At 35.2% G+C, this 12,859-nt stretch overlaps 1 protein-coding gene across 5 annotated transcripts in view; it reads left to right on the top strand.

Annotated features, from left to right (window-relative positions):
* The window catches only part of LOC120767234 (neural-cadherin), a 204,758-nt gene that overhangs the window by 154,573 nt on the left and 37,326 nt on the right, over positions 1-12,859 (top strand). For 3 of the 5 annotated variants that reach the window (XM_040093068.1, XM_040093065.1, XM_040093063.1), the window contains 2 exons: positions 6,427-6,564; positions 11,292-12,615. In XM_040093068.1, the coding sequence (XP_039949002.1) occupies positions 6,427-6,564; positions 11,292-12,615 (1,462 nt within the window). Of the gene's footprint in view, positions 1-1,770; positions 1,930-6,426; positions 6,565-11,291; positions 12,616-12,859 lie in introns of all 5 variants that reach the window. The other 2 variants (XM_040093067.1, XM_040093066.1) reach the window with 1 other exon arrangement.

Raw genomic sequence — 12,859 nt, 5'->3', positions numbered from 1 at the left:
GTCAATGAAATTTTACCACCCTCAGAATTTATATATACAAATCAAATTTGCAATTTTATATCTCTTGTATAACTTTGTTTTCAAACGCAGGTATTAATGCAGTATAATTAATAATTTTTAAAGATCCAGTCCTAAAAGACATACATAGGTGCTAATTAAAAGAATCATTTCATTAAATTTTCTATGAATTTGTTGAGTTTTTTCGTTCTTCTGACAAAGGTAGATCTTAAAACTAATAATAAAAGTTTAAAATAAAAATTAATATTTCGTAAGCCCTCTTCAAGCTTTCAGAATAGCCGTAATAATTTCGAGCATGGATGCAAGCAATTTCCGACAATAAACAATTTTTAAATCGCTATTCCATGCTTCATTTATGGAAAGTTTTAATTCTGCTTTACTCTTGGAAGTTTTTCTTGCAACTTGTTTTTTTTCAAAATAGTCCAGCAATCCTAGATAGGATTTAAGTCTTGGCTATTTCATGGTCATTTTAAAGTTTATATAAGCCTCTACGCCAAACATCCTTCCATCTTTAATGTAAGATATTTAAACAAAATATTTGTTATTATTTATTTGAAAGAGAAAAGAAGAATGGTTACAGCAAATATATAAAAAAACAATAATGTCAATATATCCAGAAGTATTTAAGGATTTACATGGATTTGCCCGGGTAAGAAGCAGACTTTTACAAAAATATTGCTCATATAAAAAATTAAATATTTTAGAATTTTTATTGTTACAAACATACACTGCAAACAAACAAATTCTGAAATTTTTGGTAAAAAAAATTTAAACTCGGACATTGCGACGCCCCTCGGACACCTCCTGCGTTTGCAAGGTAATTCCTTAGAGCATAATCTAAAGTGAGAAAAAATACGTGTTTTAGTTAAAGCCTTAAGGGGTCAGTAGGGTAATCTTGGCTGTTTTTTAATATAAATATTTATTCTACAATAGAACTTTCGCTACATATCATGCGGTAATGAATATGAACGGAAAATGCAAAAAAAAATAAAAAAAAAATTTTAAAAAAGTTTACTACTACTACTACTACTGTCCTCTTAACTGATCGAAAAAGACACGCGTCCAAGTCTTTAAAAATTATATCTCAAAGACCTGTGTAAAATTTCATGAAGATCTGTTGAGTAGCTCTCGAGAAATCTTACCAACCGGCTTCCAAGACACAGTTTCGAGAAAAACGCGTTTAAAGACGGCGCACATGTCCTAAAGACTGTATCTCCGAAACTATTACTCGAATCAACTTGAAACTTTAGGATAATATTCTAGAGGAGATGTAGAACTTAATTAGGCAATAAAAAAATTCGATCTTTTGAAACCTGTAAGCCCATGTAACCCCTTAAGGAACCATAGTAAGTAGTACCATACCATGTAACTCACTGGAAATTTGTTTCTGGATATCCCAGTACTTGGACTGGGTTCCATCGGACTGAATCCTTTCTTATCTGAGCTCCTCAACAGTGCCAGTAGTTACTATGGTATATAGTAAACACACAAAATATTTATTGAATCGGAAATTGGTAAAACATTGAATGAATTACGTTGTTCTTGGTTTACTGCACACCACAAGTATCTTTGTGACAAGCGACAAGCGTGCTCACTTTGCGAAGGGAGCTTTGACGAAGCCCTTGAAACACTTCACTTATTCTATTGACTAAATTTAGATATCAATTCCTTTACACTTACACATTTTACACACACACATTTATTATTTTGCATTTTTTGTTGCTCTTGTTTTTATTTTCACGATGTTTAAAGTACGATTTAAAATTGGTTGCCTCCGATAGTTTGAATGAGAATTCAACAACAATCGTGATTTATGTGCGCGATGTCAATGACCTGCCGCCGGTCTTTCCGCAAACCCTATATGAGCGCACGCTGGACGAGGAGCTGGATGCGCCGTTCACCATCATGCAGGTCGCTAAATTTTTCAAAGAAAAAATATGTTTTACTAAATTAGTAATTAACTGTCACATAAATAATTTAATTAATCATTTTGATTTTTACAAATTATAATTTTTATACTTTTTATTATTTGTTAACTTGAAACCAACGGAATGGTCACTTTATTCATACATATGTAACATACTTGTATATACTATTTCACATAAAATTTTAGTAAACTCTCATAATGGGTGGGGAGTGCTGGTGTCCAATTAACAAATACATTTGTATATAGTAATCTGGTAATACTTTTTGCGTAATGCGTAATGTAATTAATTAAATCGTTGTAAAATTAATTCAGCAGTTAAAATTGGTGTGAAAATAGCATTTTCATAAAATATCTAACATTCATTAGATTGTAGTGGTTATCGGGTTTCCTATTTTAACCTTAAATTCTAATTACAAATAGTTCATACCTCATCAGCCACTACAAACTAATTAACTAAATGTAAACACAAACACATTGCCCATAGACAGGGATGTGCACTAATTAATGGTTTTGGATTTATGGAGAGCCAGAGCAAAACTTAATATGTTGCTCTTTTATTTAATTATAATTTAATAAAATTTAATAAAGTACTATTCAGCACAAATAGAGGTTATACGACAGCCGTTTACGCTAATGAAACTTTAATATTTGTTCTTTTGTAAATTAATACTGCCAAAGTCATATGTATATGTATGTCTATTACATAAAATGTTATTGATTCATATCATATGTATAAGTACGTGTGCGTGTGCATGTGCGTGAGCAATGCGAATGATTAGACTGCTGAGTTAGCAGCGCCCGAAGTACATTTAATTGCATATACATACAGCTGTTGACAGCTAATTAGAAACGACATCTTTTTTGAAGTAAATGATATTATTTTCTAATAAATCATGTACATTTATTGCATTTTCACATATTTTATTGAAACTTATGTTAAACTTAAAATCTAATAGTAAAAATTTTGTTTAAAATTCGTTTTTGTTTTGAAGATTTTAACAAAAACTTGTGGAATCAACGATTGGTGTGCGACAACTAATTAGAAACGAAAATATTTTATCAACAAAAAACAATGATATTACAAAAACTTGTTTACTTTCAGTTAGTAGTTTGTTGGTTGGCTCTTTTCCTTTAATAAATATTGCTTCACGTCGATTCCGAATTTACGTTACAAGACTCTGACAGCGCACCAATGGTGTAGCTTGCCTTGTCGTTCTAATTTCATCACAAAGAAAATCCATATTTGAGATGGTGTGTTTCCTTTAACATCACCCAGAGATGTTCTATAAGATTTAAGTCTGGGCTGGACGATTCCCACTCTAAAACATTGATAGAATTTTCATTAGAAAACTTTTGTGCCAACTTAGACGTATGCTTTGAATTGTCATCTCCCTTATGACAGGAAAATTTTCATCAGCCCATGGCAAAATGACATTTTTTAGGATGTCGACGTATTTCTCCCTGTTTAAAATTCCATCATTCTTATGGAATGGACCAACACCATTCCAGATAAAACATCCCCACACCATGATTGATACTCCATCATACTCAACTACGCGTGGAACATAGCGAGGATCAAATTCTTGAATCATTGGACCTTCGACCATCAGGTTCTAAGCGATTAATTTTTGTTACATCGTTCCAAATGACATACCTCCGTTGATTTGTTATCTTAGACCAATAAGAGTTTGGCAAAGTCTACGCGTCGTTTCTACGAATTTCAGTCAGAAGTGGGTTCCTGAATGCTGCCCTGCCGTGAAGTCCAGATTCGACCAAACGCCGGACAATTATTCTCTTGGATATTTGGACATTGCATTCGTCTTGAATTTCACATAGAATGTCGTGGAACTCTTTTTTTAGGTCTCTTCGCGAGATAGTATTAATTCAGCGCTATATTTCTGTTGAAGGTTTTCAGTTTTTTTCTTGCGTGCAATATAAAAAATAGTTTAAAAATTCTATATATGCTTAAGGACATTCAAAACAATTTTTTTTGAGCAGTTGCCCTTATTCGAAATTTGTTTGCACGTCTTTCCAGACCGACGAAAGTCAAAAATGTAGCTGCGAAGGGTAGTTGTACAGCTGCAGCTTTTCCACATTAAAAAACTTGAATAATACATTTTAGTATATTTTAAACCAAAACTTTAAAATGCATACTTACCAGAAATCAATAATATTGCTAATAAAAATTAGCACCAGAAGGAATTTTAATTCTTTAAAAACCTGTTTCTAATTAGCTGTCGCACACTTCTACATATATCGTAACGCATTTACCATTTAGGAAAAAGTTAAAAGAATTTTAACTTCACAACTACAAAACAGAGTGAATTTAGTAGTAAATAGAGTAATACAAACAATGCAAGACTTTAAGGAATATAAATAACGGTTCATCAAAAATTTTAATCATTATACTCATCATCCTACAAAAAAAGTTTCTAATTAGCTGTCAACAGCTGTATGTAGTATTTATTTTCATTCAACTTTTACTCTATTTAATTTGAATATAATTGAATTAAGCTCAAACTAAAATTTAATTAAACGCTCACGGAATTTGTCATCCACGTAGCGTGCAAACAAAACTTTTCATATACTTTTGAATAAAAATGTGTTTGTTTCGCAAAACTCAACTTTATTGTTGCTGGCAACAGTGGCAGTCCAGTCATCTTTAAATTTTACGATACCGAGTTTTTACAGAACGAATTTTGTTTTGTTCAAGATAGACTGCATTATCGTCTATCACCTTCTAGAGATCATACGCTTGAGTTCTGAAAACTAAAGTCTAAAGTCGCTGCGAGTCAGATCTGAGGAATATCGGTCAGTGTCGAAGCAATTCTAAACCCAATTCATGCATCCGTTCAATGTGCATTATCCAATGGGAAGATAGTCAAGCGGTCTATAGAATTAAATCATGGAAGCTCAAATTTGAATAGTCTAATGGCGTCAAATCGCACGACCGAGGCGGCCAATTGACTGGGCTATTTCGTGAGATAACACTTTCACCAAACATGGTTTTCAATAAATCGATGGTGACATTCGCTGTGTGGCTTGTGGTGCCATCTTATTGGAACCACATATGGTCCACGTATATATATATATCATCCAGTTCGAACCAAAAATATTCGGTTATCATTTAGTGGTGGCGCTTCCCGTTCACAGTAATGTGGCGGCCTTGATCATCACGGAAGAAGTACGGCCCAATGACGCCGCCGGCTCATAAACCGCTCCAAACCGTAATTTTTTTCGGGCTGCAATGGTAACTCATGAAGTACGTGTTGATTTCTGCCTGACCAATAACACATATTTTGCTTATTGACGCAGCCATTCAGCCAGAAATGAGCCTCATCGCTGAAAATGATTTTTCGATGAAAATCCGGATAATTTTCAAGTTGTACGACGATTCTGGTGATCAAGCAGCTTCCGTTCTTACGTTCATTTGATCTGATGAGGATGTAGGCTAAGATCTTTTCGCAAAATTCACCACAACGACGTTACAGAGTTGCTCAACGCTTGAGAACGACGTGTGAGAGACTGATTTGGTTCTTCCACAATTGATGAGCTACCGGCAGCAATATTCTCGACACTATGAGCAATTCTTTCTCTCATTGGCAGCAGAACATTTTGTACTGTGTCTGTGGATCGAAATTTTCCACTAGATGCTCAATTGTTGATTTGACAGGACGTTTATGAAGACCATAAATTGGACATAGTGCACTTAAAGTTGAAGCCACTGACTCCGAATTTCGGTGGTAAATTTTATTAATTTTGACTCGTTGTTGGATCGTATACCATTCTATGATGAAATAGCAAACCTTACTGAAAAGAAATGTCGAAAGAGCGGGAAAAATATGGCATGAAAGGATAAATATTTATAAAGAAAATTGTTTTAAAATTGTGCTATTTATTAGCAACACACACGTGTTCATACAATATCAAAAAAAAATTTGTTCACCAATTCCTTGAATTTTATAAATGTAAAACTAAGATTATGCAATATTCAGTAACAGAAATTCACGTGCGCTTTATGGATAATCGCCTGAAGTTGAATTGAATTATTGCAAAATACTTTTCCATATTCAATTGTGACTTACATGCATGTATGGTATGTGTATTCAAAAAATTTATTATTTAGCACATAGCACATTTAAAGCTTCTTGGCATATAAATAACAAAGTAGCATGTTCTAACAAAGGTTTTATATTTAAAATAAAAGAAATATTTTAAAAGTTATTTCGGTAGATTGCATGATATCTGCATTACTGTTACTTTGGCTTTGTTGTTTTAAGTAGTTGCATGCGTCTTGCCATATATGTATCTTGGTGTATATTGGATGAAATTTACATTATTTTCGGATTAATTTTCACTTCACATACAAAGTAATTTCATACGTTTTTCGATTCATTATTAATAAAAGATATTTGCCTACTATTTTTGCTTGCACTGCGTGAAACTGGATTGGAACGCCCTTGACTTTGCCTGCATAACAGGTCACCGCCACCGATGGAGATAAGGATCGCCCTCAGAATATCGTTTACTTTTTGACAGGTCAAGGCATCGATCCGGATAATCCTGCCAATAGCAAATTCGATATAAATCGCACCACGGGAGAAATTTTCGTACTTAAGGTGAGTGATTGAAAGTTTAATTAATTTGCGTTCGCGGTCGTTTTCACAAATACATATCATATAGTTATTTAAATAAAATGTGCAGTGTTGCCGAGACAGTGGTAATAATAAGCGGACTTAAGCATGAAATTAACATTTTTTTAAAATTTGCGACAGAATTGTTGAAAATAGAGGGGTAAATATATGGAAATTTAATAACTTTCCGAAAAGAGTTTTTAGTTTATTTATTAAAATAATATTAAATATTTAATAAAGCAGCATTAAGCGAATTTCAAACTTTGCTAAAATTGATTTCAGTGAATTTTTTTTTTTTTTTTGAATAATCAGAAACGATAAAGCTTCTACCAAATAATTACTTTATTATATTTAATATTTCTTAATAAGTTTTTAATAAATTTAAATTTTTTATATATTTTTTTTTAATAACTCTTAATGCTGAAATATCTCTTTCCAAAATAAACTTCGGAAAAGACAATTAATCGACTTTCATCGAGTATAATTTTGAGTTCTCCTGTAATCCGAAGTTTTCTGAATGTACATGCAGCACTTTACCATATTCTGCGAAAATGCTCGATTCCTTCATTTTCAGCCCTTCTGTGTTGCGCTGCGATTGATTGATTCATGATTGCAATTGCAAGAGATGGGCTGGCATGATTACGAAATGCAGCAGCATTCTGTTTGCCCAGTGTTTAAAATAAGTGAAAATCTCATTAAAAGCAAGATTAAGCGCGCACAAAAGTATACTACGATTTCACTGCTGCCCAAGCGAGCGCCTTAAATATTTGCTATACACACTACAATCGTAATAAAAGCATTTACAGTTGCAGAAGACAGGTAAGGCAGAGATAACAACTGAATGAGTGCGGTAAGCAAGCCACAGCAGATGATTGCCTGATTATCCAGAGCTATAAAAGCCTACAATGAATTCAACGCAATTGTAAAAGGGTAAACGAAAGGGTGAAGAAGCGAAATGCACTGCAGTTTGTGTATATATGTACATGCATACATACATACTACATGTGTATATAATCATGCGTTGCTTAATTGAGAAAGTGAAATAAGCAGAAGATGTATGGGCGCAGTCAAGTGCGTATGTGGGTCGTTGTAAAATATATTTATGCCGCAATAAACGTGATTCGCGTGTGAAAAGCAGCAATAAATTACAGTTATAAATGGAGGAGAAATAATTAAAAGAAACCGTTCATTTTACCAAGCCGAAGTAAATGCGCGTAAAGCCAGCACTCCTTATCTATAAGTCAGCTAAAGCCAACGAAAGCGTTTTTCGTGCGCATTGCTGCTGAAAGAAAGAGAAAATAAATAAAGTTTCCAGAAACATTAAAGGCAAATACAATTTTTGTTATTGCACGCGCTCACCCTCCTGTAATGTGACGTATATGATACATATATTTCTTATATCAGCTTCAGCATTGAACTTTACGAAAATGTTCATAAATTCACATGGCTGCAACATTAAAAATGCATTTCGGCTTTATGGGCGTACTTAAGCTTGCGCTAAGCACCGCAGAGAGAATTTCGCCTGTATCTAATAAATTTACCCTGTATATGCATGGCGCAAATGCCGCCGCTGCTACCCACAAACCTCTTTATGCACACTCTCGCTAAGTCTAACTGCAGTCGCTGGCACTTCACCTGCCACAGCTGCAGTGGCGCTATTGTCAATGGCTTCGTAGAGATTGTGGTCGACAAATTTATGCGTTCCACGCGCTGCACAGATACGCTGCTATGTTTTGTCTCGCGTGCATCCATTCACACACTAAAGTTTGCATAAAACTCTACGGAGTAGCCAAGCCAAACGAACCGGGAGCTCTTAGCATTCATGTTGTAGTAAGCACCCGAAATTCATCAAATGGCAGTGGTTTCAGTTTTTTTCAGCAAATCTACGAGACAGAAAATACCAAGTACCTCGTGCACCTTTCTAGTCGAAGGTGGCTTTTGAGTTATGCGTGTAAAGTGCTGACAAACATACTCGTAATATATGTATGCAGCTGGAAGACACGTTTGTCTGAGATTTGTCAAGCAAATTATCACATCAACTGCAGCCAACATTGCGATAATCCTTTATGTTGTACCCACATATGTATATCCTAGTCGGAATCACTCCCTTGCACACGACCTTTGAATGATGTACCACCAGTCCTCACTGTCACTTAGGTACTCACTTATGCCTTTGCGTACACTTTGAGGAGAAAGCTTGAAGAGTCGTTTCCTTACATCGAGCTATGCTGGCTGCTTTAACAATAACATGGATTATACATATGTTTATAAATAAAAAGTGATACATTTCGAGATTCTATATTTTCTTTAAAGAAAAAACAAAGGAAAATTAGATTTTACGTATCCTCTCAGAAAAAAAATATAACGGTGTGATATCACATGACCTTGGTCCAATCGACAGGCCCAAAATGTGAATTTATCTGATAACTGAAGTAATCTCTATATAAATCCATTGATTGATGCAATGTGTGGGAAGTGTCGCCGTCTTGTTGAAACCAAATATAGCTGAGATCACGAACTTCAGTTTAGGCATCAAATAGTCGGTTATCATGGCATGGTTACAGTCGCTATTGTCGGTTACGTTCTCACTGGTATCATTTTTGAAGAAATATGGACCGATGACTCCACCGGCTCACAAATTACATCAAACCGTTATTTTTTCTGAATGAAATGGCAGCTCTTTAATCTCTTCAGGTTGCTTTCGTCCCAAAATTGGCAACTTTGTTTGTTTACATATCCATTGAGCTTTAGCTCGAAAACGTCTGATCACCTTGGAACTTTTCAAGAGCCCATAGAATGAAACCATGTCGCTTGAAAAGGTTGAACGGCTTCAGTTCTTGCACAAGCTGTGGTTTTGTGAGAATTTAAAATCAATCCTTACACGCTTTGAGTGCTGTTTGAAAAACCGATAGCTCTACTCACATCTCTCTATCTTCTTCGAAATGGAACTGCTGTTTGTTTTATATAATTGCTACGGTCTACTAATATAACAATTTAGAATGTACAAAAATCGCGTCAATTTAACTTATTTGGCAAGGTTCAGATGACCACTCCTCATGAAGTTCGTAACGGAACTCTTTCTGGTATCGTAAAGGACCAAAACTGGTCTACGCGTTACTCATTCAATCACACATCCGTTGTACCATAATTTACATTAAGTGCAGGTATCGGCTACGCATTATTTATAGACAGTCGTAATTTTTGTTCATTATGTATTTCAATTATTCAATGTTATAATTCAAGGAAAAATATCAAACCAATATCATGAGTTCCGTAAAGTATTCTCTGTGTTTTGAGTGAGAACATTTGTACATGATATTTGTTTTAATTACCAATATTACAGTTAAGTGAGGTTTATGACTACACAATGAAGAAATTTATTCTTTTAGCTCTACCTCAAATATATTCAAATAAATTAAAAATTATTAATTCTGTTTATATTTGTAATTCAATTGAGATGAAATTAATAAACGTTTTCTTCAAAATTTCATTGAATATCCCCAAATGTATAAAGGAGAAATAATTTTTGCATTTATGTTTCCAAGAGTTTTTCTAATATATGTACATAATTTTAATGCCCCCAACTTGTTTGGCAAAGTACAACTCTGGCAATGAATTTGATGACAACCGTACACAAGTACATATATACATACATAATCCTAACACATGTGCAATATGACATTCTGAATGAGGTATTAAACACAAGTTTATATTTAAGTGAATATACATACATATATTACATATACATATTGGTGCATGTCGGCAGAAGCTTTGCTATTCAAATATTCTACTAACTACGGCACAAACACACAGCTTGCATAAATTATTTTCAGCCACAACTTGTGTGAGAAGCTTTCGAATGTTTCAGGGCCAAAATATTAAATTCATGTCTATAAAAAATGAATGCTTAGCATCAAATAGGTGATTGTTTCACTTTCAGCATATCGAAAATTTTGTTCTCTTGCAAAATATAAAAAGCTCATTGGAGATAGTTACGTCTTAATCGCAGAGGATAAATTCAAACTTCTCAATGAAGTTTCCGGAATATAAAACTGTTTATTGCTTACCAGCCTTCTATAGCCTTAAAATTTCTCTCTACAAAGGATATTTATGGGCTTATAATCCAAAAATGAAAATCAAAACCACTATCGGATTGGATAATTATAGTATCCTTAAAAAATGTAGTCCAACTTCTGCTGCTTGACCATACTTTTGGGTCTCTTGAATACTACTTACTTATCTCCCGCACGGTACTGCACAAAGCTCCGTTCTTTCTGATATCTCCTCCTCCTTTGCTTTGCTTTCGTTCTACGAATGCCATCATTTTAATCGACATACCCCTTCAGTTACTAAAAGAACCCACTGAATACTATGACTACATTAGATGTCACATCCGCAATACTACAATCGGCAATCGCGCTGGTCGATTTGCCAGGTGATGGTATTCGATCATTGTGTGGCATCTTCTTTTAGGATTATACAAGTAATTTAAAATTAAGATTATCCGAGTTATTTAATATTATGAAAACTTTACTAAGAATATTAGAAACAATTTTTGCTAAACTGAAAAATATGTAGTTTATTTTTATTCATAGTGACAAAACTTCTATGATACATTTGATGTGCTTACGTTTAAATATATAGTACATACCTAAATTGGACTGTATACACAAGTAATAATAAATATATGTTTTTCCTTTTTCTCCTTACAGCCACTTGATCGTGATCAACCGAACGGTCGTCCGCAATGGCGCTTCACAGTTTTTGCGCAAGACGAAGGCGGTGAGGGTCTCGTCGGTTATGCTGACGTGCAAGTGAACTTGAAAGATATCAACGATAATGCACCGATCTTCCCACAAGGCGTCTACTTTGGCAATGTGACAGAGAACGGTACTGCCGGTATGGTGGTAATGACAATGACTGCGGTCGACTACGATGATCCAAATGAGGGATCTAATGCCAAGCTTGTGTACTCCATTGAGAAGAATGTGATTGAGGAGGAAACGGGTTCGCCGATTTTCGAAATAGAACCTGACACCGGTGTTATAAAGACAGCAGTCTGTTGTTTGGATCGTGAGCGCACACCGGATTATTCAATACAAGTTGTTGCAATGGATGGCGGGGGGTTAAAGGGCACGGGGACGGCTTCTATACGTGTGAAAGATATCAACGATATGCCGCCGCAATTTACCAAAGACGAATGGTTTACGGAGGTGGACGAAACGGATGGCACCACATTGCCCGAAATGCCTATACTAACAGTGACGGTGCACGATGAGGATGAAACGAATAAGTTCCAGTACAAAGTGATCGATAACAGTGGTTATGGCGCTGATAAGTTCACTATGGTGCGCAACAATGATGGTACGGGCTCACTGAAAATTGTACAACCACTGGATTATGAAGATCAATTGCAAAGTAATGGATTCCGCTTTCGCATACAAGTTAACGACAAGGGTGAGGACAACGACAACGATAAATACCATGTTGCCTACTCGTGGGTTGTGGTCAAGCTGCGTGATATTAACGATAATAAGCCGCACTTTGAACGCGCTAATGTGGAGGTGTCTGTTTTTGAAGACACAAAAGTAGGCACGGAATTGGAGAAGTTTAAGGCGACCGATCCCGATCAAGGTGGCAAGAGCAAAGTTTCCTACTCAATCGATCGTTCCTCAGATCGGCAGCGACAATTCGCTATCAATCAAAATGGCTCAGTGACCATACAACGTTCATTGGATCGCGAAGTTGTACCACGACATCAAGTAAAAATATTGGCGATTGACGATGGTTCACCACCAAAAACCGCAACCGCCACACTGACCGTAATTGTGCAGGATATTAATGATAATGCACCGAAATTCTTAAAGGATTATCGGCCTGTGTTGCCAGAGCATGTGCCGCCAAGGAAAGTGGTTGAAATATTGGCTACAGACGATGATGATCGTTCAAAGAGCAATGGTCCTCCATTCCAATTTAGACTGGATCCCAGCGCCGATGACATAATACGCGCGTCTTTCAAAGTGGAACAAGATCAGAGTAAGTAAACGCACGACTTTTAATATAAACTACTCCAAAAAGATGTATTTTAAATACTGTTTGGTTGCAATGTCTCTGTTATATGATCTTGTAAAGCTCACCAACATTGAAATTTGATTAAATTTACAAAAACTCCAATTTAGAATTTTTTGGTCCGAAGTTGTTTTGGGTTTTAGAAGAAGTTGTCATGTGCCTTGAAATTTGAAATTTCCATTGCATAAACTACATTCCACAGTAAATTTCT

This window comes from Bactrocera tryoni, chromosome 2, assembly GCF_016617805.1.
Source record: "Bactrocera tryoni isolate S06 chromosome 2, CSIRO_BtryS06_freeze2, whole genome shotgun sequence".
In the NCBI taxonomy this organism is placed as follows: domain Eukaryota; kingdom Metazoa; phylum Arthropoda; class Insecta; order Diptera; family Tephritidae; genus Bactrocera; species Bactrocera tryoni.
The sequence above is the reverse complement of the archived record's forward strand: the minus strand, read 5'-3'. Positions and strand labels throughout refer to the sequence as shown.